At 36.3% G+C, this 27526-nt stretch overlaps 1 protein-coding gene across 14 annotated transcripts in view; it reads right to left on the bottom strand.

The window, feature by feature from the left end:
- The window catches only part of SOX5 (SRY-box transcription factor 5), a 1175689-nt gene that overhangs the window by 394481 nt on the left and 753682 nt on the right, over positions 1 to 27526 (bottom strand). For 12 of the 14 annotated variants that reach the window (XM_061417626.1, XM_061417628.1, XM_061417625.1 and 9 more), the window contains one exon: positions 17997 to 18228. In XM_061417626.1, the coding sequence (XP_061273610.1) occupies positions 17997 to 18227 (231 nt within the window). In that variant the 5' untranslated portion in view covers position 18228. The remainder of the gene's footprint in view (positions 1 to 17996; positions 18229 to 27526) is intronic. The other 2 variants (XM_061417636.1, XM_061417634.1) reach the window with 1 other exon arrangement.

Here is a 27526-nt window from a genome sequence, read left to right as displayed (position 1 = left end):
GGAATAAAAAGGGATTAAAATAAAAAAACAAATACACTCTTAATGCCAATGTATAAAGATGAAATGTCATTTTTAGATTAATAAAATCTATTATTTTATGTAAAGTGGCCATTTGATATAATTGTATCTTATCTATTGTCAACTGTATATAAAATTCCTTTTCTATTAGAATTTTTAAATGGCTACAGTCTAACCCCAAATTGCTGTAAGGGTATAAGGGAAGAGAGAAAGAGGGAGAGGGGGAGGGAGACAGAGAGAGAGAGTCTTAAATACCATCTCTCTTCTAGGCAGCAATTTCCCCAGATGAAGAGGTCACCACTGTTTAACAGTGTGCTGCCATGTTAATTTAGTATGACAAGATAAAGCAGTAATCTCAGCTCGTGGAGGCTGTAAACCGCCTGCTATCCGGGGACATGCTCAAGTCGATTTGCACTGTATATCACTTTATACAATTGCCATGACAAAGCCCCCTGAGTTCTCACATGTAAATCTCTCTATCCTTCTCTTCCTGTAGCCCCCTCTTTTCTCTTTCACTCCCTCTGAATTTTTTTCTCCCTGCTTCATGTCCAGGTAGACCACATCTACTCAGCACTAATCTCTGAAAACATAATGCTCTGAACATGACAGGGGACACACAACACATACTCCTCTCACAACCACTCTGTCAAGTCCCCAGTTTAAGAGAAGATGTTCAGGGACTTAGATAATCCATTGATCCCACTTGCATCGGCTTTTATATTTCAATCTGTCGTGTTAAGTTGTCAAGGGGAGAGATTAAACTGATGTTTCATGATTCGAGATTTACTTTCCTAGGAATGATAGTTTTCAAAGCTTGTCTTACTAAGGTCTGCTTAAAGATTATCCCTAAGAAAGCTGATGTATCTTTACTGGTATAAATCTAGTAATAACACTATAAAGTGTTTTAGGTAAGGACAGTTTGGAGATATTCAAGGTTATGGAACAAGAATGTAAAACTGAGTAAAATATGGAGTTTTTAAAAATGTCATCTGTGTAGTTCTCTCTGCATGAAGTCAAAACACCATATGTAAAAAATGGGGGAAAACATGTTTTTATCTGTGTAAAACAAAAATAATTATAGACTCAGTGAAGGGGACATAAGAGAAGAGGAAGAATTTATATGATAGGAAATTTAAAGATCACATGAAACATATTGGGAAAGTGACAAGTCAGTTTTATCCAATAAACAAAGGGCAGAAGTATATGTTCAACTGACAAGAATTAAGACCTGGAGAAACACATACTATGGCTAGGTGTGTTGGCTTTAGATGTGTTAAAAGCAAGATAATAGGCCCCAAATGGAGTCACTTATGCTAAGCCTCATGTCACCAAACTGAGTTAACTTCATTACAGTTTGGGACTCTCCTAGAAATGGAATCTTGAACCAGTCAATCAGGAATCACTGTGAGGTAATCTGCCTGTTAGACCACTGTCATCCCCTAAAGCAAAGTGACCTTGTCACAACCAATCTGCTTTTTTGCTAGTATCACTTCCTTGTCCCACTCCCTTTGGCCTATGAAAGTCTTTCATTTTGTCCAGGTCTTCAGAGCTCCTTCTATCTGCTAGATAGGATGCTGTCCAATTCATTAACCACTGAATAAAGGCAATGAGATCTTTAAAATCTACTCAGTTGAATTTTTTTTTTTAACAGATGTCCAAATTCTGACAGGTTGAGCTGTTACATTACAAAAATTCATTTGTACTGTGCCTCTTATCCATATCATAACCTTTTTATATCATCTCAAGCTACTCTTATAAACAAACAAAAATGAGAGAAGAAAGGACTAAGTGATCAATAAATATAATACTAATAAAAATCTAAATCCCCCCCACAGTGCCTCTAAAATCCTTGAAATCAAAAAGAAATTTTTAAATGTCCTGAAACTTAAAAATCAAAAGGGAACATAATAATAAAGCTATAGTAATAAATTTCATTAACTGTGTCCTAAAAGAAAATCATCATGTAGCCTTTAGTATGTCCACACAAGAAAACTGAAGCAACTTTTAAAATATTTTGTTGCAAAATATTTTTGTTTTGTTTTGTCTTGATGTTGCTTCCCTCTGGTAAACTATTTGGAGAGAGGTATATTATTATATGAAGCTACAGAAGAAATGCTTTGACTTCTATTACTCTTTGGAGAGCAAGTGGGCTGAAAGAATTAGAAGGGGATTAAAAGGGAAGCTCACATTAACTGAATATTCATGATATGACAAACACTGTGCCAGGTAATTATTTCATTTAATCATTATATCAACTCTCACTAAGTATTGTTATTTCTACATGTAGATAAGGAAAGTTGCACTCAGAATGTCTTCTCTGAACAAAGATTTTGGAGACATTCATTCATTCATCCAACTATTTTGAGGTACTTGCTGTGGGTCAGCCACTGTGTGACTCTATAGTATATAGAACTGAATAAGACCTTTTACCCATGGGAACAATTTCTCCCTTAAATAAGAGTTTTCATCTCATTTTCCAGATAAATTACATCCAAAGATACTGACAGAGCTAAGTGGTAAGACTACCGAACCACTTAAATGGGGAGGGAAATGTTGGTAATATTCCTCCAGGTTACTAATAAAGGAAAGCATGATTATTGGGAGACTAAAAGAAGACAATGTTTTGTTCTGATAATTAACAGCAATTAGTCAATAGCATGAAAACTACTCAATAAATAGAGCATCTATTAAGTTCTTCCTAAGCGACAGGCATGGTTCAAGGCCAGTTATGAGAATTCTGCTATTTAATTCTTGTTTTAGTCGCTCAGTCATGTCCGATCCTTGTGACCCCATTGACTTCAGCCCACCCAGCTCCTCTGTCCATGGAATTCTCTAGGCAAGAATACTGGAGTGGGTTGCCATTCCCTTCTCCAGGGGATCTTCCTCATCCAGGGATCAAACCTGTGCCTCTTGTATTGCAGGCAGATCTTTACCATCTGAGCCACCAAGAAACCCTATTTAATCCTTACAACCCCTCTATATATTAGGAGGTTCTATTATCATCCCCAGCTTTATATGAGAAAACAAAGATACATGAGATGCCACAAAATGAAGACAAGATCACACACATCACAAAATACAGGATTATGATTTGAACCCACACTGTTTAAGGGAGAGTGTAGGCGTTTTACCACCTCATTCTTTATCTCATCATCATATCAAAACATAGTTCTGACTTGGCTTATGTAGATTTCTACTGCAGTGGTGGTTACAGTTGATGAATAGTCTTAAATAACATTATGCAAAAATGTAAACTGCCAATGAACAATATCTGTGACAAATGAAATCTGTCGAAAGTATTTGACTGAGGGACAGTACCTCAGATTGAATGAATGGTCTCCTTTACAAATTACAAAATAAATAAGTAAAAGAAACTTTTTAATCACAAGAGCTTGAGATTTCTATTGGATTTCTAATCTCTAAAGTAGTTTTCCTTAACTTAGGGTTTTCTTGTAAGTTTCTTAAATTTACAGGAACTTAAAGCAACTGACATTTAATACAATGTGCCATTTTTCTCTGAGATCAAAGAACTTAAACATTCCTTAGTCATTTTAGCTAATAACTAAGATTTACTAAGCTCCTGCTACATTCCAAGTACCAGAGTGCTTTATATGAATTCACTTCCTTAAATATTACAAACATCCTCAAAATAAGATGTTATTGTAATCATTCCCATTTTACAGATGATAAAACAAGGTACAGAGAATTTTGATAACTTGCCAAATGCCATACATAGGTCAACCAGCAGAACTTGGCATTTACTTGGTAATTTTATCACTAGAGGCCTTGTCGAAACAATTATACTATGCCAATAGCCTTATAGCCAGAGCACAAATTAATAGTAATCTTTATATGAAAGGTTTAGCAAATAATCATCTGAAGTTTCACATATTGCCCATTTCACAAATAGCCAATGTAGAACTTCAAATTCACATTCTGAAATAGTTAAATCTGTTGGTCTATTTAAATCCAGCTTAAAAAAAAACTTAAAAATAAAATTATCTCTGAGTTAAGGAATAATAATCAAGCAACAGCTGTTTCACCTGCATTTCCTACAAGTATTTCTAAAAGCTTCTAAAATTATATATTCTGATGAACTATTAAAATATTTTAATGTTTGTATGGATGGAAAGCAGTGAGCACAGATACTAAGTTCTGATGTCACAAATCCAAATTATACACTTATATATATTTCGCAAATCCCTTGCTCTAAGATAGCTATCTGCCTGCACAATGGGGGAAAAAAAAAATCACAGTTGCTGAACTCACAGTTTTCACAAAATTGACTAAGATAATAAACACAGGGTGGCTGGTAAAAAGAAAACAGTTGAAACACTATACATTCCTATTATTATTAATTACTGAATGCCATATTGTAAAGAGCACTGATTGTTTGAAATCTTCCATATCTGGGTTGCAAAGATCAGACTAAAGATAGGCTGTAAAATATATTCACACAAGACTTTCAAAGTTGCTTCTTATATTCCACTGATAACCCTTCTGAAATCAGAAGCTCAGATACACAAGAAGTGTGCTCTCTGAGTCTGAGTCCTGTGTCCCAAGTGTGCAAAGCATGCCAGTCACCGCCACAAGGCCTGATGATGGATCCTGGTAACAGCACAGCCAGCTCCTATGTCCAAGATGTGCACTTACATAGAGGGAAGGGTCTAGAAGTGGCAGAGAGCTGGTTACAGAGCTTAGTACTTTATTAAGTGGAACACCGTTATTATAACTTGTTTTCTGTCGGCTTTTTACATGGCACTTATTTTATATTTGTACACAATACATATTGTGTTTGTACATACTTTATACAAAGCTACTTAATGGTAGCTTTGCGATTATATTCCTTTTTTATATCTTACCTCCATTTTTACAAGTTTTATTAACCCTTAGAATGTTATTTTCTTGCATAGGGACATGCACCAAAAGATTAACTGTTTTATCTGGAGTCAGGCTAGATTTTTAAGAGCTAAGAAAAGACACTGAAGTAAACACGGCTTCTCTATATAATGATAACATTGTTTGCTCTGCTGCCACAGACTCAGCCTTGACCAAATAAGACACAAAATCCAGTCACTTGTGTTCATTTACTTTATCATGTGATGTCAGTGTCACAGAGCCGGCCAAGGCTGCTCTACTTACATTCACACCTCATCTACTCACACGGATCATTCCTAAAAACGGTGTATGGGAGAAACTTTGAAGCCATTTTGCCTTTGTACAAAGAATATATATAACCAAAGAGACTGATTACAATTGTCAACCTAAGTTAGCTTTACATTTATTTCTCATTTCAAGTAAGAAAGAATGGTCTCCCCTTACCCAGCAGAATAGAGAAAAACATAAAATTTCCTTTCTAGAACAAGAAACAGGGGCAAATAGCACACAGTGGTCAAAAATGGTAGCAAACTGAACTGCTACCATGAATTCAGTTTTCATGTTAGTATAAATTATGGCATCTCAGAATTTACAGGGGAAATAGAGAATTTAAATACATTTAATGCTTTTAAATTTATCTAATGCAGCAATAATGTTCTAAGCATTTTGAATTCATATTGTCATTTCTCAAAAAATCATTTCTCTTGTAACTGCCCCACGTCTTCTCATTAGATTTTCTGTACTAGACGATTTCTTTGTATTTTTAAGTTAACACCCCCCAAATCAAGGTATTTGTTGAAACTTTTAAAAGAGAAGCTATGTGAGCCTAATTGTCAAACTATGTGAGAAAAGGGAATTGCCATGAAAGTTCAATACTACCTTATATTATTTTTATGACTTTACTTTCTTAAGATCCAAATTAAGTGCTAATGGTTGTGCTTTTTAAAGAGACTGCTATACAAAGATTACTTTACCTTCTTAGGTACAGTAGGTCATTGTACTTAACTAACATAGCCAAGAAGAAACATGGTTTAAGTATTATCTGAAATATTTTGAGCTCTCGTTAGCAAGTTAGTTATTAAGTCTTGTAGATTTCATTCTAATTCTTAAAAATTCAGGCACCAGCACTGCAGAATTCTAATTTATTTTGGATCATCTTAAATAACTGTCCTTTGCAAGTATTAATATAAAATAAGAAATAATGACAAACTCATCACTATTATGACTTACATTAAGTTAATATAGTGATGCAAACATCAAAATTACTTTCTAAATATGTAAAATGGTCTCCATTCCTATTTCTCATTTTTAGCAGTCTCTATAAAAATATCAAATTTTGAAAATAAATATGAAGACAAAAACAATTGAGTTAAAGCAATAGTAAAGAACTGAATGAAAACAGTAACAGAAGTTGTCAAATAATCTAAAATGAAACCTTGTCATAGGCACACAAAGCGCTTAGACACCCACTAAAGCACTATGTCCCAGACACTTGGATTCACTGATAAGTACAATTTCAAAAACTAATTTGAAAATCAATATAAGGCTCTTTGTTTGCCATGTTAGGATATTAAAAATAAAATGATCACCACCATCAACAGTGCATCATGAAAGAAAAGTTAGAAGAACACAATCCCTGAATAAACTGAAGAAATATATAGTTTTGTTAAAATCTAACTACACAGTCTTTGTTAAAAAAAAAATCCGTGAAAACTCTATCATAGAACCAGTTGATCTCTATACAGTGACTAGCCTAACTGCGGGAAGGTTTGGCAATCCCCCAAGAGGCAGTATATGTAACTAAGAAGGAAGTACGTATCAGAGCACAATGGTGCTGATTCTCCCTTCCTGATAATGGCTCCTTTGAGATCCACAAGTAGATCCATTAAGAATGTTTTCTGACAGAATTAAATTGAAAGAGAGAGGAAGAAGAGGAGCAAATGAAAAGGATCAAAGGAAGAAAAATGAGATAAAATTTATAACATCTGAGAAAAAGAATAAAGGTTGGTTCCTAAACTTTTATTTTTAACTTCCAAATACAAATCGTCCCATCATGCAGGTATGAGGATGAGAAATGGAGTATTTCCTGCCATATGAATAAACAAGGATGCCACAGCCACTAGTGATCCCTGCCTTCTGAACATGAATTTCTGAGTCTAGAGGGCACCCAGGAAGGAGAACAATACCTGCAATCTGGCAGCCATTAGCTGCGGCCGCTCCCTATGATGAGCACTAAAGAGCAGGGGTGGGGTGGGGGGTTAAAAACACAGGACACTGGCCCCCAGAGAGCCGAGATGTATATGAAAGGAATGATTTCAGTAGGACCAGACTCTTAACATCTTCCCATACATAGAAAAGTGCTAAATTCCTTAACTTGAGATACCTGCTCTTCTTTTATTAACAATAATCTTCTGATGTCCAGACCACTTTCCCCTTGCTGCAAAACTTCTATAAACCTAACTCTTCCCCCTGTGTCTCATTGGAGCAGTTCTCTCAGGGTTACTTGAGATGCTGTCTCTCAGGCTTGAAGTCCTAAAAATTTCTACCAAATAACTCTCAATGTTTATATTGTGACTATTTTTTCAAATAGACAAGAATAACGATGGGATAAAGATGAACACCTATCCCCTCCACAAAAATCAGGAGCACCATTCAAGTTTATCTCCAGCATTGCTTCCTGGTACCCATGATGTTTCTGGCATCCTAGTCAAATATCCCACCATTCTTTTCACTTTGTTTCCATTTTCATTCAAGGCGGTTATCTAGATTAAAGAAAGGAAACATTCAGAACACTAATAACTAAAGTAGTTGTTTTTATTCCTATTAAAATGAGGCATATATTTTACTAATGTTACATTTTATATTAAGACCCTTTACAAGGCACTTTGTCTTTCGTATGTTTTCTTAATTTCTTCTTTTTTCTTACTTAGTTCACTCTTCTGGGAATAATATATTTAAGCAAAAACAAAACAATGCAAAATTATAAAATAAAGACTTTGCATTAATAGTAATGATCCAATGTGCATATATTTTTAATATCCTGGCATCTAGTAATTTTCTCATAGGACAATTTCATATTAATATGTTTCTGATCCCCACAGATGAGTTATACTTCAACTGTGAATCTGCTTAGCACTTTTTAGCCTGTATCAGATCAGATCAGTCACTCAGTTGTGTCCGACTCTTTGCGAACCCGTGAATCGCAGCACGCCAGGCCTCTCTGTCCATCACCAACTCCTGGAGTTCACTCAGACTCATGTCCATCGACTCAGTGATGCCATCCAGCCATCTCATCCTCTGTCGTTCCCTTCTCCTCCTGCCCCCAATCCCTCCCAGCATCAGAGTCTTCTCCAATGAGTTAACTCTTAGCATGAGGTGGCCAAGTACTGGAGTTTCAGCTTTAGCATCATTCCTTCCAAAGAAATCCCAGGGCTGATCTCCTTTAGAATGGACTGGTTGGATCTCCTTGCAGTCCAAGGGACTCTCAAGAGTCTCCTCCAACACCACAGTTCAAAACCATCAATTCTTCGGCACTCAGCCTTATTCACAGTCCAACTCTCACATCCATACATGACCACAGGAAAAACCACAGCCTTGACTAAACGAACCTTTGTTGGCAAAGTAATGTCTCTGCTTTTTAATATGCTATCTAGGTTGGTCATAACTTTCCTTCCAAGGAGTGAGCGTCTTTTAATTTCATGGCTGCAGTCACCATCTGCAGTGATGTTAGAGCCCAGAAAAATAAAGTCTGACACTGTTTCCACTGTTTCCCCATCTATTTCCCATGAAGTGATGGGACCGGATGCCATGATCTTCGTTTTCTGAATGTTGAGCTTTAAGCCAACTTCTTCACTCTCCACTTTCACCTTCATCAAGAGGCTTTTGAGTTCCTCTTCACTTTCTGCCATAAGGGTGGTGTCATCTCCATATCTGAGGTTATTGATACTTCTCCCAGCAATCTTGATTCCAGCTTGTGTTTCTTCCAGTCCAGCGTTTCTCATGATGTACTCTGCATATAAGTTAAATAAACAGGGTGACAATATACAGCCTTAACATACTCTCTTTCCTATTTGGAACCAGTCTGTTGTTCCATGTCCAGTTCTAACTGTTGCTTCCTGACCTGCATACAAATTTCTCAAGAGGCATATCAGGTGGTCTGGTATTCCCATCTCTTGAATAATTTTCCACAGTTTACTGTGATCCACACAGTCAAAGGCTTTGACATAGTCAATAAAGCAGAAAGAGACATTTTTCTGGAACTCCTTTGCTTTTTCCATGATCCAGCGGATGTTGGCAATTTGATTTCTGGTTCCTCTGCCTTTTCTAAAACCAGCTTGAACATCAGGAAGTTCACGGTTCACATATTACTGAAGCCTGGCTTGGAGAATTTTAAGCATTACCTTACCAGCGTGTGAGATGAGTGCAATTGTGTGGTAGTCTGAGCATTCTTTGGCATTGCCTTTCTTTGGGATTGGAATGCAAACTGCCCTTTTCCAGTCCTGTGGCCACTGCTGAGTTTTCCAAATTTGCTGGCATATTGAGTGCAGCACTTTCACAGCATCATCTTTCAGGACCTGGAACAGCTCAACTGGACTTCCATCACCTCCATTAGCTTTGTTCATAGTGATGCTTTCTAAGGCCCACTTGACTTCACATTCCAGGATGTCTGGCTCTAGGTCAGTGATCACACCATCGTGATTATCTGGGTCATGAAGATCTTTTCTGTACAGTTCTTCTGTGTATTCTTGCCACCTCTTCTTAATACCTTCTGATTCTGTTAGGTCCATACCATTTCTGTCCTTTATCTAGTCCATCTTTGCATGAAATGTTCCTTTGGTATCTCTGATTTTCTTGAAGAGATCTCTAGTCTTTCCCATTCTGTTGTTTTCCTCTATTTCTTTGCATTGATCGCTGAAGAAGGCTTTCTTATTTCTTCTTGCTATTCTTTGGAACTCTGCATTCAGATGCTTATATCTTTCATTTCTCCTTTGCTTTTCTTCTCTTCTTTTCCCAGCTATTTGTAAGGCCTCCCCAGACAGCCATTTTGCTTTTTTGCATTTCTTTTCCATGGGGATGGTCTTGATCCCTGTCTCCTGTACAATGTCACGAACCTCATTCCATAGTTCATCAGGCACTCTATCTATCAGATCTAGGCCCTTAAATCTATTTCTCACTTCCACTGTATAATCACAAGGGATTTGATTTAGGTCATACCTGAATGGTCTAGTGGTTTTCCCTACTTTCTTCAATTTAAGTCTGAATTTGGCAATAAGGAGTTCATGGTCTGAGCCACAGTCAGCTCCTGGTCTTGTTTTTGTTGACTGTATAAAGCTTCTCCATCTTTGGATGCAAAGAATATAATCAATATGATTTCGGTGTTGACCATCTGGTGATGTCCATGTGTAGAGTCTTCTGTGTTGTTGGAAGAGGGTGTTTGTTATGTCCAGTGCATTTTCTTGGCAAAACTCTATTAGTCTTTGCCCTGATTCATTCCGTATTCCAAGGCCAAATTTGCCTGTTACTCCAGGTGTTTCTTGACTTCCTACTTTTGCATTCCAGTCCCCTATAATGAAAAGGACATCTTTTTTGGGTGTTAGTTCTCAAAGGTCTTGTAGGTCTTCATAGAACCGTTCAACTTCAGCTTTTTCAGTGTTACTGGTGCCTGTATCAGAGTTCTAATATTTTATACTACAATCTGGTGACTTTTGTGCTCATCTTACCCCCATACTATACAAAAAGCTACATGAGGAAAAAGACTAGTTCTTATTCATTTCTACATCTCTGCTGATAGGTATCCATTGTATATATCTGAGTTGAATCTTTTCACAACAGCCCTATTAAATGAGAGCAATTAAATTCCATTAGACCAAACCTTCCTAAGCAAACACATCTCCTCCATTACCACAGCATTAGAAGTTCTTACTTATTCCCCTGTCACTACATAGCACTCTGTGAAGAAGCTCACGGTGGATGTTCATTAAGAGTCCTGAACTCCCAAGGCTGATTCATGTTCATGTATGGCAAAAACACTACAATATTGTAAAGTAATTAGCCTCCAATTAAAATAAATAATTTTAAAAAAAGAGTCCTGAACTATCTGGCAATACACATAGTACTTTTTGGTATGTGAGAATACATCCATTTCTCAAAGCCTGGTTAACTTTAAACTCAACAGTAGTACTTCAGATACTGTGGCCATCACATGAATCAAGGTTTTCTCCATCTCATATTAGATGCTCTCACACCTGAATGGAAAGGAGTTGTGTGGTAACAGGACACAACCAGATCTATTGGCCAACTGAATAGATGAGTTTGATAGATCCCAACTAATTGGTTTCCATGTGTCCTCATTCCTTCTAGGAAAGGGCCTCTCAGGTGGCACTACTGGTGAAAAAAAAAAAATCACCTTCCAACACAGGAGATGCAAGAGACACAGGATTGATCCCTGTGTTGGAAAGATCCCCTGGTGAAGGAAATGGCAACCCACTCCAGTACTCTCACTTGGAAAATCCCATGGACAGAGGAGCCTGGCAGGCTAAGTCCATGGGATTGCGGAGTCAGACACAACTGAGAGCACATGCGCGCGCGCGCGCACACACACACACACACACACACACACACACACACTCCTTCTAGCCTGAGGGTAATTTTCAGAAACAATGGAAATATAAAGATTGAACCACTTACATTCAAATACAAGCCTAGCATTTTATCTAAATAAATTCCTTTGTGTGGTATTTTCTGACAACACTTACAGAATAATGTTCAAAACAATGTAATTTCATTGTATGATAAACATCAATTTAGCATAAAAAACAAATACAAACTTGTCATCATTTTCACCTTGTTTCAATTGAATTGGCCTTGTTTAGATAAGCAAGCCTATCTCTTACAGAAGCAACACTTATAGATAAAAGTGTGTGAAATCGGGGGTGTGTGTGTGTGTGTGTGTAGATTTATACTGCCTACTCTCATAATTTTTTACTGCTACACTGCACATATGGCTTCCAAGCTTACTTTATCTGAATCTTTCTGAATCTATTCTCCATGCTATTAAACTAAGCACATTCCACATCATTCAAATGTAATTACACTTTTGTTTAAAATGTAGGAGAATGCTCTTTCTAAACAATGAAATTCTCATTATTAGAACTGGCAAAATAATTGTACTAGTGTTAACAACAGTATGCATTATACCATCACAATAACTTATGCTAAGTTTGATACACAAAGGTAACCAGAAATTTAAAAGCTTATAAAAACCACCATATAAAAATAGGAATCTTCACCATACCATAATTAAGGTCCTATTCTGTGACTTATTTTTAAATAACACATGCAGTTTTCTCTTTCCCTTCTCAAGTTTTCTGAACAGTACTTCACACATAAAATTATCCTACTCAAACATCGAAAATGCATTACTAACAACTGTCAGATTGTAAGCAAAATTTATACAAAGGGTATTTCAAGACACAGCTATCATATAGCAATTAAAATTATATTGGGTAAATAAAAGATCCCAGGAGTTGACAGTGAGCCTGAGCAAGTAAAAGTCAGTCTCTGTCATGGGCAGTGAATGAATCCTTTCAGTGTGTAAGTGTTAAAGGTTGCATTTCATACACTGGAGCTTTGCTATAATTTTATGCATGGTTCTCAGTTCTATGTCTTACTTCTATAGAAGATCAACTTAGAAAAACACCTTTTTATTCTGCTCCTGGACTTCAGGAAGAAACTGATGCACACTGAATGCTACTTTATGATAACTAGTGTCTCTGCATGCTTAAATACATTAAGATACATCCAATTACTAAACCTAATCAACACATCATATTCTCAAAGTTCTTTAACAATTCCAGGAAAATCTTACTAATATAAGCAATTCATGAGATAAGAGAGTATAATATAGCTTACAAATCCACTGGGTCTTTATATGTTCAAACAATTATATGCAAATATAGTATATACTTCACATGAAATTCAGTTATTTATTGAGAGAACAGTTCAAATTATTTTTTAAAAAACTGTATTCTTAAGTAACTGTATACTTTAAAATTCAATCTTGGGAAGGAAGCAGCAGTGTATCCCCACTCTGCAGTCATACAAAACTGTTCACTCAAATCAAGAGGAACTTAAGTCAAAAGAGAGTTTTTCTGAGGTAAGAGAAAACATTTTATAGGGGAAAAAACGACAATTGGTTATTCAGTAACCACAGGTGGTCAAGACTTCCATTTCACATCCCTTTTGACACTAGAACAACCATCTAAGCAGCAGAAGTAGCATGTAACCAGATGAAGTGAATGCCAACATGGCCACCACAGAGTACCCTGGCAGCCTCTCATGCTGCTACTTGATTTCTCTTCAGACTTACTCTGTTTCCCTCTTATGCTCATAAATAATCATGTTGACTGACATAAGGACATGTTCTGGATAGTTCTTTGAATTATGAAATAAATCTATCTATATCAGAACTATCATTAAAAATGAGCCAGAAATTATAGTGTCTCTTGCTTGTCTCTGAAAATCTGAAGTCACAGCCTCCAAACTCAGGTCAAAAAAAAAAAAAAACAAAACAGGCAGAGGGGACAAGAAAGTTTGTCCTTCATACACATAAAGCCCAGGACTGCCTTTTCACTCATATCATAAACAGACTTGTCAACCTTGTCTTTTACCTTTTTGAAGATTATATGGGGATTCTTGACAAGATTATGAGAGCTTCAGAGAAGGACCAACAGAATTAGTCTTTTTCATATTTATAATTATGTATCTCAATCTTATATTGACTAGAAATCTGACTATTTTATACCTATGTGATATTATAATTATATATATTATTATAGTATAATACTATTCTGATCAGTAAGTAAAACTCTCCAAGAACAGGACTTGTAGTATTTATACCAGTTATAAATGTTTGGGGAGTTAGTCTTAGTTAGCCACTTGGTTTATTTCTCCAAAATATCAAGGCAAAACCCCACAACTTCAGAAAGGAAGAATTCCATCTTTATCTGACCCATTTCAAACTTTAACACTTGCATACCCTGAATATGAACATACGACCCTAATTCCCCAAATTCAATATATGGCAGCAGTCATGAGGTGTACAGAACTTCTATCTCAGGAAATATTTTCCAACCTACATTTTATATTGAAAGCATTTCTCTATAACTTCAAGGTGGCATTAAAGGGATTACTCAGAAGTTTTACTTTGTCTCTAAACTGTGTAGGCAATACAAAATGCAGACCTCTCAACATCTCTCTTTTTTATTAAAGAATGGAGTATAAATGTCACATATAAACCAGCAATGAAATCTGGTAACCTGTTTTTTTGGTTTCCTTAAATTCAACTCTATGATACAAAAATAATGAAACATTCCCTCTGTTTTCAAAGATACTGAATAGGAAAAAATAATGTATGTTACTATTGAAATAAAAGGACTTACATGAATATGACAATGGCCTAGTATTCAGAAAAAAATAAAGAATTTTGTGTTGAATAACAATTCTATGAATGTATTTAATCATTTTGATAACCAGGTAAAATATATCTTAATCAGCTTAACAGCTGAATATACCATGGCTACTAGAGCATGCTTTCTGTACTACATTAGTATATTCTACTTTAGTTCTAAAATTTTTAGAAAATCAGCATATTCACCATGAATAATGGCTTAACATCTTTGCTCAAAACATATTTTCTATTTAATCATCCATATAAAATTTGCTGTTTAGTCAGTACTCATAAATTGAGTATCTATTATATACCGGGTATCAGGAATACAACTATGTATAACATGCGTGTATATATGTATAACTGTGCCTTCAAGGAGAAGTACAGTGCACAGAAAGGCAGACATGTAGATACATAAATCATAACACAGACCATGAGAAAAGATATAAACATGTACCATGGATAAAGAACAGCAACCACTCTGCCTTGGGAAGTCAGGGAAAGCATCTGCTGCTGCTGCTGCTAAGTCGCTTCAGTCGTGTCCGACTCTGTGCGACCCCATAGACAGCCTCCTGCCAGGCTCCCCTGTTCCTGGGATTCTCCAGGCAAGAACACTGGAGTGGGTTGCCATTTCCTTCTCCAATGCATGAAAGTGAAAAGTGAAAGTGAAGTCGCTCAGTCGTGCCTGACTCTTAGCGACCTCATGGACTGCAGCCCACCAGGTTCCTCCGTCCATGGGATTTTCCAGGCAAGAGTACTGGAGTGGGGTGCCATTGCCTTCTCCAATGGAAAGCATCTAAAAAGAAGCAATTTTAAATTCAGTCTTGTGGGAGAAACACAATTTACCATGAGAGTAAAATAAGAAGAGTTTTCCAGGTAGAAAGAATAAGTTTGTGTCATTAGAGGTCACCTGGTATGTTTATGAACATGCATGAAAACCTTCACAAGACTGAAGCACTGGGTCTTTGGCAGAATGTGGCCAAAGAGGAGACAAAAGGCATATTTTGGTGCCAGTCTATATAGAGCCTTTATGTGAAGAGAGTTGTAGACTAAATCTTGTAGGCAACAAGGACACACATTACTTTCCAAAGTGGGATAAATAATCCAACTCTTTTCTCAGGGAAACAAGTCTAGTGGAGGTTGAAAGGAAGATGGGAAAGAGGAGAGGCTGGAAATTTGAGATCATATAAAAGAAATCAAGAAATTTTTGAAGCTGGTACAAATTTATAAACCAAGTAGATATATACAGTAAAAGAAAATATCAGTGTTGATGTTACTAAAACTAAGTTAAATCATTTGAATGCACACTGTATTAACATTAAGTACAGCAGATCTTAAACTCTGGGGGCTTCAGATCTACTGGAGAATCTGATAAAAATCATAACCCTACTCATATGCGTGCACACAGAGAATTCTCCATTTATCTTCAGGAGAGCTACAGACGCTAGTTAAGAATTTCTCCCCTGGATAAAGTTGCTTGAGGAAAGGAGTCATACCTTATGAAAATTATTTCCATAGTGCACAACAAAACCTTGGTACAAAGAAGGTAGTTCATAGGTTTTACTTAGTTATACTGTATTCTCCATTACAAACTGGATTTCATTTTCATTAACATCCTGCATTGTAGCATCCACTTGTGCCAACTACAGTATGTATTAACAATTTAACATACTTTTCTCATATCCATCCTTGAGTGTACTTAAGATAGTTTCCCCTTTCTTCTAGCAATAATTATTTATATTCACTCTTTTAAATTTGTGTGTTTATGTTTACAGCAGTATTACAGGAAAACCAAACCAAGAAGCACTCCCCACATGAAATTCCATGAAGGAAGGCAATGGTCAACATATTGAGAGGGGGTAAAGCATGAGCACTGATGCAATGCCAAATGGGGAGTCTGACCTCTCTACCCTGTTGAGCTGCTTACTATCATTTTCCCCCTTTCTTTTTCTAGTTTTAACCTTTGTGAAGGAGGCCAAGAAGTTATATCATTGCACATTACTAACATGAACTCATAGTAGAGGGGAAAGAAGGAGGACTTCTGGATAGTATGATTTAACTTGACAAATAAGAGATAATCAGGATATTAAATGTGTGTGCATAATTGTGAAGAGCTTATAAAATTTAAAAGCATGAAATCCAAAGCCAGACCATCTGGGTAAACTCTGGTTCTCCCACTTATTAGCTGTGATCTGGAGCAAACTATTTAGACTCACTGTGCCTCAGTTTCCTCACCTGTAAAATGGGATTAATGATAACACCTCCCTGAATTATTGTGATGGTTAAATGAGTTAATATATATCATGTGCTTGAAACAACACACCTGTAAGAGTACTATTTAAGAGTTAGCTAAAACATTCTTCTTGGTAAGAAAATTTTGGCACACAGTCAAAAATACTCAGGAGAAATTCTGCCTTTGAGGCTTAAAATTTGAATGGATGTATTTAAATCTAATGTGAATTATCAAAGGACAGTGTTTATTTCACAGATATTAGAAGATAATCTGATTCTTCTTGTTGGTTTAATTCTATATCCAGTAATTCAATGACATAAACAAGTGGGTGTATTTCAGTACCAAACATATTTATGATGTGTAATTATTTCCTAGAGAAGTCCCACCACCCTGCAAAAAATAAATAGATAAATAAAAATTTAACAGAATCGGAGCCTTTTTTTAAAGATATGAGAATGCATGAAGAAATATTTTTGTTGGTGTGACCTGGTTCAAATTAACAGCACTGGCATCCTTGAAGTAGAAGAAGAGGGGCCACAAAAAATGTGATACCCACCCAAGAAGTCATGTTGAAAAGGCAAGGGTGGCCTGACTGGCAGCTAAGTGCCAGGTTACCTTGCCAGCATGCTGTTTCTGCTTATTTAAGTTCCTAAGAAGAACCTAAAGGCCTTACTTATTTGTGTGTAGTCTTCTGTTTAAGCTTCAGCCAAAGATACTATGCTGTCTTCTCCCTCTCATTTGTGAAATCATGGCTTCCTAATCTTCTGCGGTGATCCAGCCCCCAGGAGCAGGGGCCAGATAAATTATCCAGAGCTGCAAATTCTAGAATAGGATGTACAAGGGAATTACTGAATTATGAAAGCAACACAGTGACTGGGACTGAGTTAGGAATTAGTGCAGTTACATCAGAAATGTATTGTCTCTATGAAACATGCACTTCTGTAATATTCCCAATACTGTAAGAAATACTGGAACCCAATCTGAGGGAAGCAAAAAAAAAAAAAAAAAAAAACACTCTAATTTATCATGGTGGAAATGCTCAAACAATGCTATAGCTTTCTCTGGAAAAATTAGAATTTTATTACTCTTTATTAGAAATATAAAGATATCTAACTTTCTTGAGGACTAATATTGAACGTGTTAATATTATTCTTAGATTATGTTTTTCCACTAATTAAGTTGGGAGTGTCTCAAAAGCAGAATTCTTGAAAAACAAAAACCAAACCAAACAAAAACAGTTTAAGTATACTCCCTGCTGGAATCAATGTACTTATAAAGAATTCTAAGATGTTAGGAGTGAATCTTGTGTGTGACTATTAAGTAGATGATAATTACAAAGCATAGGACTGAAGCCAAACTACTAGAGGAGCAGATTGGTCACAAAGTGAGTGTAGGCACAATAGACCATGAGAAACCTACCATTGTATTGTGCTGAGAAGTGGGAGTCCTATGGCCACAAGTCTCTTGCGTCAGCAGAGAAACTGGCTGAAATTCCTCAGAGTGAGGCTTGTTGGGAAAACTCACATGCAAGGGAAGGTGAAAGGCTGGGAGCCCGTCACTCTCCTCTTCTTCCACTTTCTGTCTGCTTGTCACCATGGCTACCTCTCCATCTGCTTCCCCATACGGAGAGGCTGGTCGCTTGGAAGACATCCTGGAAGGAACAAAAGAGGAGAAAATAATGAAACCTCCACATAAATCCTTAATGCCGTCATTGTGTGGTTAGGGGCCATTGTAACAGAAATGCCTTTTTGTGCTGGCAGAGAGCAGGAAACCATCCAAATACCACTGCAAAGCACACACAATCAGAAACAATGGCCAAGCAGGTAGCAACAGAACAGTGCTTGTTTGTTGTGAGAATAATACACTAATATAGCACTCTCTTGTATTCTGGCTTCTTAAACAAGAGAATTCACCTAAGAACACTGCATAATGAAAGACCATTCCATTTAAAGCAAAGAAAAATACCCATCTCATTTTACACGTTGATAGACCTTATTGAAGACAGAACATCCATGAATAGCAAATCCTGTTGGCAGTTAAAAGAAGGGAAATAACTAAAAATTTTTTCACCAAAAAATAAACAAAGTAAATGAATGACTGTCATTAAAAAAAAATTGCATTAAAAGTAAGATTATTGTAAAATGTAGGAATATTGGTTATTGGCAAACCTCAGGCCACAGAACAAAAAGTTTGATGTTTGTTTAAAGCTTATTAAGAAATGAAGAAATTTTACAATCACTGTTAATCCTCAAATATTTAAGGACTTTTCTCTCTCATATCCCCAAATCACCCAATTTTGGCTTTTAGTTCTAATATTAAATTTGTAGGTAGTTAAAAAAATGATAAGAATATAAAAATATTTCAATTTTATTTCCACAGTTTCATGAAATATTTAGCTGTAGATTCTCAGACTTATTTCTTCCTTAGAATACCTAAGCAAAGAAAAAATAAATTAAATAAGCATGTTTTGTTTTGACAAGCTAATGCCTATATGACAATACACTTAGATTTTTTTTTTTTGTACCTGAGTCTGATTGAGAATGTTATCAGAGGTTAAAAATTAATGGCAAATATGTTTAGTGAAACATAAGACATTTTCTTTTCATTAAATTTTTCATGGAAGCAGAATAGAGTTAAATTTTTTAATTAAAAAAAAAGTCTGGTTATTTACAACTTGATTTGACCTTGAAAAACACTTTAATTTTTGTTCAACAAAGAGTGTTTACAAAATCATCCATTAATATTCTATACTACTGATACAGGAGACAGGAAAGTATGAACTAACTGCCACATCACTTCATTCATATATATCACTGATTTTTAAATTTAAATGTACTACCAAATGAGAGGGCTCTAATCTCTGTTGAATGATGCTATTCTTCAGAAGTTTTGAAAGACAAATGTATTTAAATGCTGGATATATTCTGTGAAGATATAATACCAGAGTAGAAAAAAATAAAGGCTGTGGAATCAGACAAACACAAAATAAAACACTGATTCTGCTACTTACTAGCTGGGAGACTTACTTTAATCTCTATCTCAGTTCACTCATCTTTAAAGTGAGATGTAATATCCACCTGTAATACTTTGAGAATGAACTATGTTCTGCATGAAAAATGACTTACAGAGCATTTTGCTCAGAGTAGACACTCAATAAAAAATACTGCTGTTTCTTTCACTACCTTTAAAACTACAGTGTGACCCACCACCCTCAAAAACACAAAAACAACAGCAACAACACAAAAACTCAAAAATGACAATGCAGATTGCATTTTAAGAGTTAAACTGTAAAATCAACATTGGATACACAGTCTCCAATAGAGAAATGTTCCTGGTTGGGCATACTTAACAATAAACTGATCAAATGTGTTATCAAGTGTTAAAGAAAAACTGTTATTAGCAGAAGTCTTGATCAGCAGAACAACACAGTAAAGAAAGGAAATAGTAGTGGTTACGAAACACTGTTTAAAGGAGAAACAGACTGGGCCAGCACATTTCAGGTATCTTTAATTATTTCTGATCTCATTACTAAGGTTCTTTTGGGCTCCAAAATCACTGCAGATGGTGATTGCAGCCATGAAATTAAAAGATGCTCACTCCTTGGAAGGAAAGTTATGACCAACCTAGATAGCATGTTCAAAAGCAGAGACATTACTTTGCCAACAAAGGTCCGTCTAGTCAAGGCTATGGTTTTCCCAGTGGTCATGTATGGATGTGAGAGTTGGACTGTGAAGAAAGCTGAGAGCCGAGGAATTGATGCTTTTGAACTGTGGTGTTGGAGAAGACTCTTGAGAGTCCCTTGGACTGCAAGGAGATCCAACCAGTCCATTCTGAAGGAGATCAGCCCTGGGATCTCTTTGGAAGGAATGATGCTAAAGCTGAAACTCCAGTACTTTGGCCACCTCATGCGAAGAGTTAACTCATTGGAAAAGACTCTGATGCTGGGAGGGATTGGGGGCAGGAGGAAAAGGGGATGACAAAGGACAGCTGGATGGCTCACCAACTCGATGGACATGAGTTTGGGTGAACTCCGGGAGTTGGTGATGGACAGGGAGGCCTGGCGTGCTGCGATGCATGGGGTCACAAAGAGTCGGACACGACTGAGCGACTGAACTGAACTGACCCCAAGTATACTCTAAGTATGGAGAAAGAGCAAGGGCCTGGGATTAACGGTTAGAAAAGACTGAGTCCCATTAGAAGTGGTGAAGTGAAAGCTACTCAGTCGTGTCTGACTCTGTGACCCCATGGACTATACAATCCATGGAATTCTCCAGGCAAGAATACTGGAGTGGGTAGCCTTTTCCTTCTCCAGGGGATCTTCCCAACCCAGGGATTGAACCCAGATCTCCCGCACTGCAGGCAGATTCTTTACCAGCTAAGCCACAAGGGAACCACAAGAATACTGGAGTGGGTAATCTATCCCTTCTCCAGTGGACCTTCCCAATCTAGAATTAAACCCTTTTCTCCTGCATTGCAGGCGGATTCTTTATCAACTGAGCTATCAGGGAAGCTGATAGCTGTCTCATTGGCAACACTTTTATCTATCCCCAAACTGACAGATTAAACTTTATATGATAACTCAACACTAGAGATATTTAACTCCCATTGTTTTGTTTCCATGCTCTCCTAGTAAACTGCTTTTTTAAAAAAATTCATTTATTTTAATTGAAAGATAATTGCTTTACGATATTATATTGGTTTCTGCCATACATCAACATGAATCAGCCATAGGGATATGTAGCTCCTTCCCTCTTGAACCTCCCTCCTACCTCTCACCTCAACCCACCCCTCTAGGTTGTCACAAAGCACTGAATTTGAGCTCCCTGTGTCCAAGCAAACTTCTGATTCCCATAAAGAGAATGAGGTGACAGAACATACTTAAATACACAAAGTCTTTGAGAAGTGATTTATCACATTAAATCAATAAAGAGACTTTTAATTATTTCTTGGTTTCACATGAAACTTGACTACAATTTTATTCATTTATTATACAAAACATATTATTTATGGTCTGTGTGGGATTACTATTCTTGCTGGAATTAACAAACTGGTATTTTGGTGCCTACCCCAGTCTTAAATACAGTCAGTCTCTCAACTGTCTGAAAATTTCAGTCTATTAGCAAGAGTCAGTTTCTGGGTTATCAAAAAGAAAAGTATATCATATGGCTTATTTAATGGCCAGCTGGCTAGTTAATACAATTCTATGACTTTCAGAAGACATTACCTTTCTGCTGACTTCTACTTTATTAATATCATTATTAATAATGACTATGAAAATTAAAAGTCTTAAAGTAGAAAAAAGGTATATAAGGTAGATAGTTAAGATACTGCTATTTGCAAAACTTCTAGTTCTTCTGATATCTAAACTATTTTTACACCTAATTGGACACACAGTCTCTCCATACACATATCGTGTTATGGAGAAAAAATCATAAGGTCTAAAATACCAAAGAGCCATGGTGCTAAAAATCAACTGATTCTAAAATATTATATATTTTAGGTTTATTTCAATTCCATTTTTAGAGACTTATACAATGTTTTTAAATGTGTTGGACTTACAAGAGTATTGTTATGTAGCTCAGGTAAAAGATTACTTAAAGAAGTTTTAAATTACTAGAATAATAATGACTATGGTTATAGTTTAGTAATAGGCTAGAAAATGAGACAGAAGCAAAACAAAATACATAAATTATGTTAAGAGCAAACAATCTGTTGGTTACATTATCTGTGTTTTATCTTCTAAAACTATTGATAACAAAATAACCAATATCATTAAATACTTGATTTTTTTTTTTTTTTTTGTCTACCAAAGGGTTTTATTTTGGATAGATGAAAGTCTCAATTTTGAAAAAAGCATTAAGGAGGCATTGAAAATTTCCACATCTTGTCTATCTGGGAAATGTAGGCTTCCAATTCCTGCAGCTCACACTACACGTCTATGTTACAGTGCAAGAACACCTTAGAACAACTTGAGGATCTAGGCTGGGGCATGCTCTACTATATTCATTCAGAGATGACTTTTGTCATTCCTGTGGTAAGTGCGAGATGGACAAGGAACAAAATAAAGAAAGTGACATTAGACTAACAATTACAATCTAGTGTAACACTAACTTCTAGAGTTAGTTTATAACTATACAGTTCATTTATAACTATAACAATGACTACTATAGTTTATAAAGTAGTCTTTAACTCACTTCTTTGTGCGTGGACAAGAAAATCTTCTTCAAAGAAGTGATGTCTAATTCCAGGACAGAAAGGAATCTTTATAGCATCAACAATTCTTCACTCATGGCTTACTATGTATAAGACTCTTATCTAATGGGAATAAAAAAAATGCAGTTCGGGGTCTTTGCTTTAAAGAAATTATGAATTGTTTGTTGTTCAGTTACCAAGTTGTGTCCATTTTTTTGTGACCCCATGGACTGCGGCATGCCAGGCTTCCCTCTCCTTCACTATCTTCCAGAGTTTGCTCAAATTCACATTCTCAATTTTGAATACACATTGGAATTACATCAGTTCAGTTCAGTTGCTCAGTCATGTCCGACTCTTTGCGACCCCATGAACCACAGCACACCAGGCCTCTCTGTCCATCACCAACTCCTGGAGTCCACCCAAACCTATGCCCATTGAGTCAGTGATGCCATCCAACCATCTCATCCTCTGTCATCCCCTCTCCTCCTGCCCTCAATCTTTTCCAGCATCAGGGTCTTTTCAAATGAGTTGGCTCTTCACATCAGGTGGCCAAAATACAGGAGTTTCAGCTTCAGCATCAGTCCTTAGGACTGATTTCCTTTAGGATGGACTGGTTGGATCTCCTTGCAGTCCAAGGGACTCTCAAGAGTCTTCTCCAACACCATAGTTCAAAAGCATCAATTCTTCGGCTCTCAGCTTTCTTTATATTCCAACTCTCACATCCATACATGACCACTGGAAAAACCATAGCCTTGACTAGAAGGACTTTTGTTGACAAAGTAATGTCTCTGCTTTTGAATATGCTGTCTAGGTTGGTCATAACTTTCCTTCCAAGGAGTAAGCGTCTTTTAATTTCATGGCTACAATCACAATCTGCAGTGATTTACATAGAAAGGTTTAAAAACTACTGCTGCCTGAGTCTCACTGCCAGATATTCTGATGCTATTGGTTTTGGAATGCACACAGCTTATCAGAAATTTCTAAGGCTTCCAGGTGAGTCTAATGTGCAGTTAACAGGTGCTATTTGTGCAAGTCAGAATAATACCTCCCACTCAAGATGCCCAAACTCTAATCTCTGAAACCAGTGAATATGTTACCTTACAAGGCAAAAGGGACTTAGTAGATATAATTAGGGACTTGAGATAAGGAGATTTATTCTGGATATTGTGAGTGGACCCAAAGTAATCATAAAGGTCCTTATAAGGGAGGGAAACAGGAGCATCACAGTCAGAGAGAGTAATAGGAAGATACTATGCAGGACTTTGAAAATGGACTATGCAATCACAAGCCGGAGAACATACTCTAAGAAGCTATAAAAGGCCATGAAACAGATTTCCCCCAGAACCTCTAGACAGAATGGGCTTTGCCAACACCTTGACTATAAGACTTCTGACCTCTAGAAACGTTAAGTGAATACATTTGCATAGTTTAAGTCACTAAACTTCTGATAATTTGTTACAAAAGCCACAGAAAACTAATTCACCACTATTTGAAATATATTTTTTCACACTAGGGATTTTCTCAATCTGAAGTCCTCCTAACTCATTTACACACTTTCTTGTTTCTTCATCTCATTTAGTTTTCTGCTTCAACATCATTTCCAAGCATTTATCACTTGCGGTATTTTAATTATTTTCTTTGTTCATCTGTCTTCCTCACTGTAAGACTGAAGAAGGAAAACTTTAGTTTTGTCCACAGCTACTTTCCACAGCTACTTACTCAGGACTTAAAATCCTTTCTGAATATAGTGGTCTCTCAATCAATGTGTGTTTAATGAAATCTACTATTGAAAACTAGAAACTATCTTACTATTCTCTAACTGTAGATGGTTGTAAGATCCAGTCTTACAGGACAGGTAGGCTTAGAAAATGCTCTAATGTCAGAAAAAAAGAAATCCAGCTCAGTGATAACACTGAATTTCTTTTTAATAATTCTATGTAGAGGATTTGGTAAACCTTGTTTATTCAGGTTTTAAGTACTTGTGGGAAAAAAAAAAAAACACAAACAAACCCTATAGCTCTTTCTAAAATGCAGTAAGTAAAATACTGTAAAAGTGAAGTAACTTTATAAAATGCTACAGCATTAATTATTAATAGGTCTGTTACTGAAGAATCTCATCTACTTACTGCTTTAAATTTAACTCTTGTCTGCTTAGCAAATGTTCTTTGCTGCAATTATTCTAGAAAATGATATGCACAAAGAAATTTGTGTACAGACCAAGCACAAAATGGAAGACTCAGATTGGGAAGTGCTTTCTGTGTATAATAGTTACCCTTTAAAGTTTCTGTTTTTCTCTAAACATTTTAACCTTTGACTAGTTAATTCAGAGATGAAGTCCTAGGAAGCAGTGCCTTCTACTGGTTATTCTTTTAGAATGATAATATTATTTATTTTAAGGTTTGCAGTTATGTATAAAAATATTTTTAAAAATCTAGAAAGAACAAACTAAAATCCCAGCTCTTATTAAAACCTGCCCCAACCACCATAAATGAAATGACTTTTCCCCACCTCAGATAGTATCATCAACTCTTGTTAATAGACCACTTAAAAAAACTGAACATCGGTATCACCTATGACATTGATTCAACAACTTAACTACTTTTCTTTTTCTTATTAGTATCTATTACTGGAAAATAAGATTTTAGTAAACACAGGTCTACTGATGATCATTTCATGTGATTTTTCCAAGCTGAACAAAAATCTTTCCAAATTGTTCTGTACTTTTCCCCTAAATAATATAATCTGCTATACTGAATGAGTTACAATTAGTTATGTAACCACATAATTCCTAGCACATAGTTGTCACTCAATGTATTTTTATATGTGTAAATGAATGGTCAGAGTGTCTATTTTGTGCTAGGCAAGTTACCTTTGTCTTACAGAGGAAACAGGTAACTTAGACACAAAGACACTTCTGGTTTACTTTTAAAGAAGTAGATGAAAATAGAAGACATATATTCAGTAATTTATTCATTCATTCACAGAAACACATTTATGGAAAGACTATCATGTGCCTACAGATAGCAACATCATTAAGAAATCAAGAAAGAATAATTTAAGGTAAATGATTTTTTATAAATATGAGTACTATGGAGGATTGGAGAAGGCAATGGCAACCCACTCCAGTACTCTTGCCTGTAAAATCCTATGGACGGAGGAACCTGGTAGGCTGCAGTTCATGGGGTCACGAAGAGTCAGACACGACTGAGCAACTTCACTTTCACTTTCATGCACTGGAGAAGGAAATGGCAACCCACTTGCCTGGAGAATCCCAGGGATGGCGGAGCCTGGTAGGCTGCCATCTATGGGGTTGCACAGAGTCGGACACGACTGAAGTGACTTAGCAGCAGCATGGACGATAGATAGTAGAGAGATACTGTCCTGCTTAAGGGCTTCCCTGGTGGTTCAATGGTAAAGAATCCGCCTGCAATGCAGGAGATGTTTGGGTCTAATCACTGGGTTGGGAAGATTCCCTGGAGGAGGGCATGACAACCCACTCTAGTATTCTTGCCTGGAGAACCCCAAAGACAGAGAAGTTTGGTGGGCTCCAGTCCATGGGGTCACAAAGAGTCAGACACAACTGAAGCGACTTAGCACACATGCATGCCCTGCTTAAAATAATCAGGGAATGCTTCCTACAAATCAGAGGAACTCAACAGTGCAATGAAGGACAGATCAGGTGTACTTAGACACAGAGAAGAGGAGATTATAGATAGGAGAAATGACATCAGCAAATTAAAGAAATACACAAAATGATACGTGATAGTGAGTAGAACAGTTTGGTTCAAGTGGAAGATTCTACGAGGAGTAAAAGCAGATAAAGGTGAAAGGCAGGGACGAGATGATAATGATTCTGGTTAGATTCCAACAAGTGTGAATGGCTGTACCAAATGAGAGATTGATACTGGAGGTAGAAGGAAACTGGAGATGACTGCTGAACTACACAATAACATAATAAAAATTACATTCTAGGAAGGAAGTCCTTCAGAAATCAGTAACTGATAGAAGCTTGAGGGTGGAAACCAGAGAAGGGGGAATGATTGGGTGAGATAATTCAAAGATAAACAGATTCCTTGACTACAATTTACAGAATGATACTGCTAATAAGAAAAATACATATTTTAGAAAGAAGGCCAGCTTGGAGGAAAATATTAAATTCATTTTAAAAATAAATCTTTGTTGACTGAAGAATTTTAAAAGGAAATAGCAGATAATCAGAAAATGGAGGACTTCTGTGTAACTAAAGTTACTTTTGTGGAAGTAACTAAGTCACTTTAATCTTTAAAACACCGGTAGAGCATTAAACAATACTTGTAATTATTTGTCACTGATTTCTTCCACAATGTTCTGATTCGGTATTCTTATAAGTCTTGATCTATAAAAAATAAAACTGAGTCATAAAAATGGTTAATTATCTTTTGTTACACTACTTGGTCTTCACACCATAATAAACAGCAGTGCAAGAGCAAAGCTGTCTCTCCAAGAGAAAAACAGAAAATAGAGCAGTGGGAGGGGGAGAAAATCTAAATTTTGCACTCCACCCAACTTTGGGAGACCACTGTATGAAAAGGATAGAGCACAGAAGACAAATAAAGAGAAATCAAGTGATATGTGAAGAAATGTAATTATTCTCTAAATGATTTTACATAACTAAACATTCTGAGTATGAACTTTAAAAATTCTGGACCATGACATCTATCTAATTTAAAATCCATTGATTTTAAATGGAATCCATTGATTCTTCTCCTAAATACTCC

The sequence above is a fragment of the Bos javanicus genome, chromosome 5 (genome assembly GCF_032452875.1).
Source record: "Bos javanicus breed banteng chromosome 5, ARS-OSU_banteng_1.0, whole genome shotgun sequence".
In the NCBI taxonomy this organism is placed as follows: domain Eukaryota; kingdom Metazoa; phylum Chordata; class Mammalia; order Artiodactyla; family Bovidae; genus Bos; species Bos javanicus.
The sequence above is the reverse complement of the archived record's forward strand: the minus strand, read 5'-3'. Positions and strand labels throughout refer to the sequence as shown.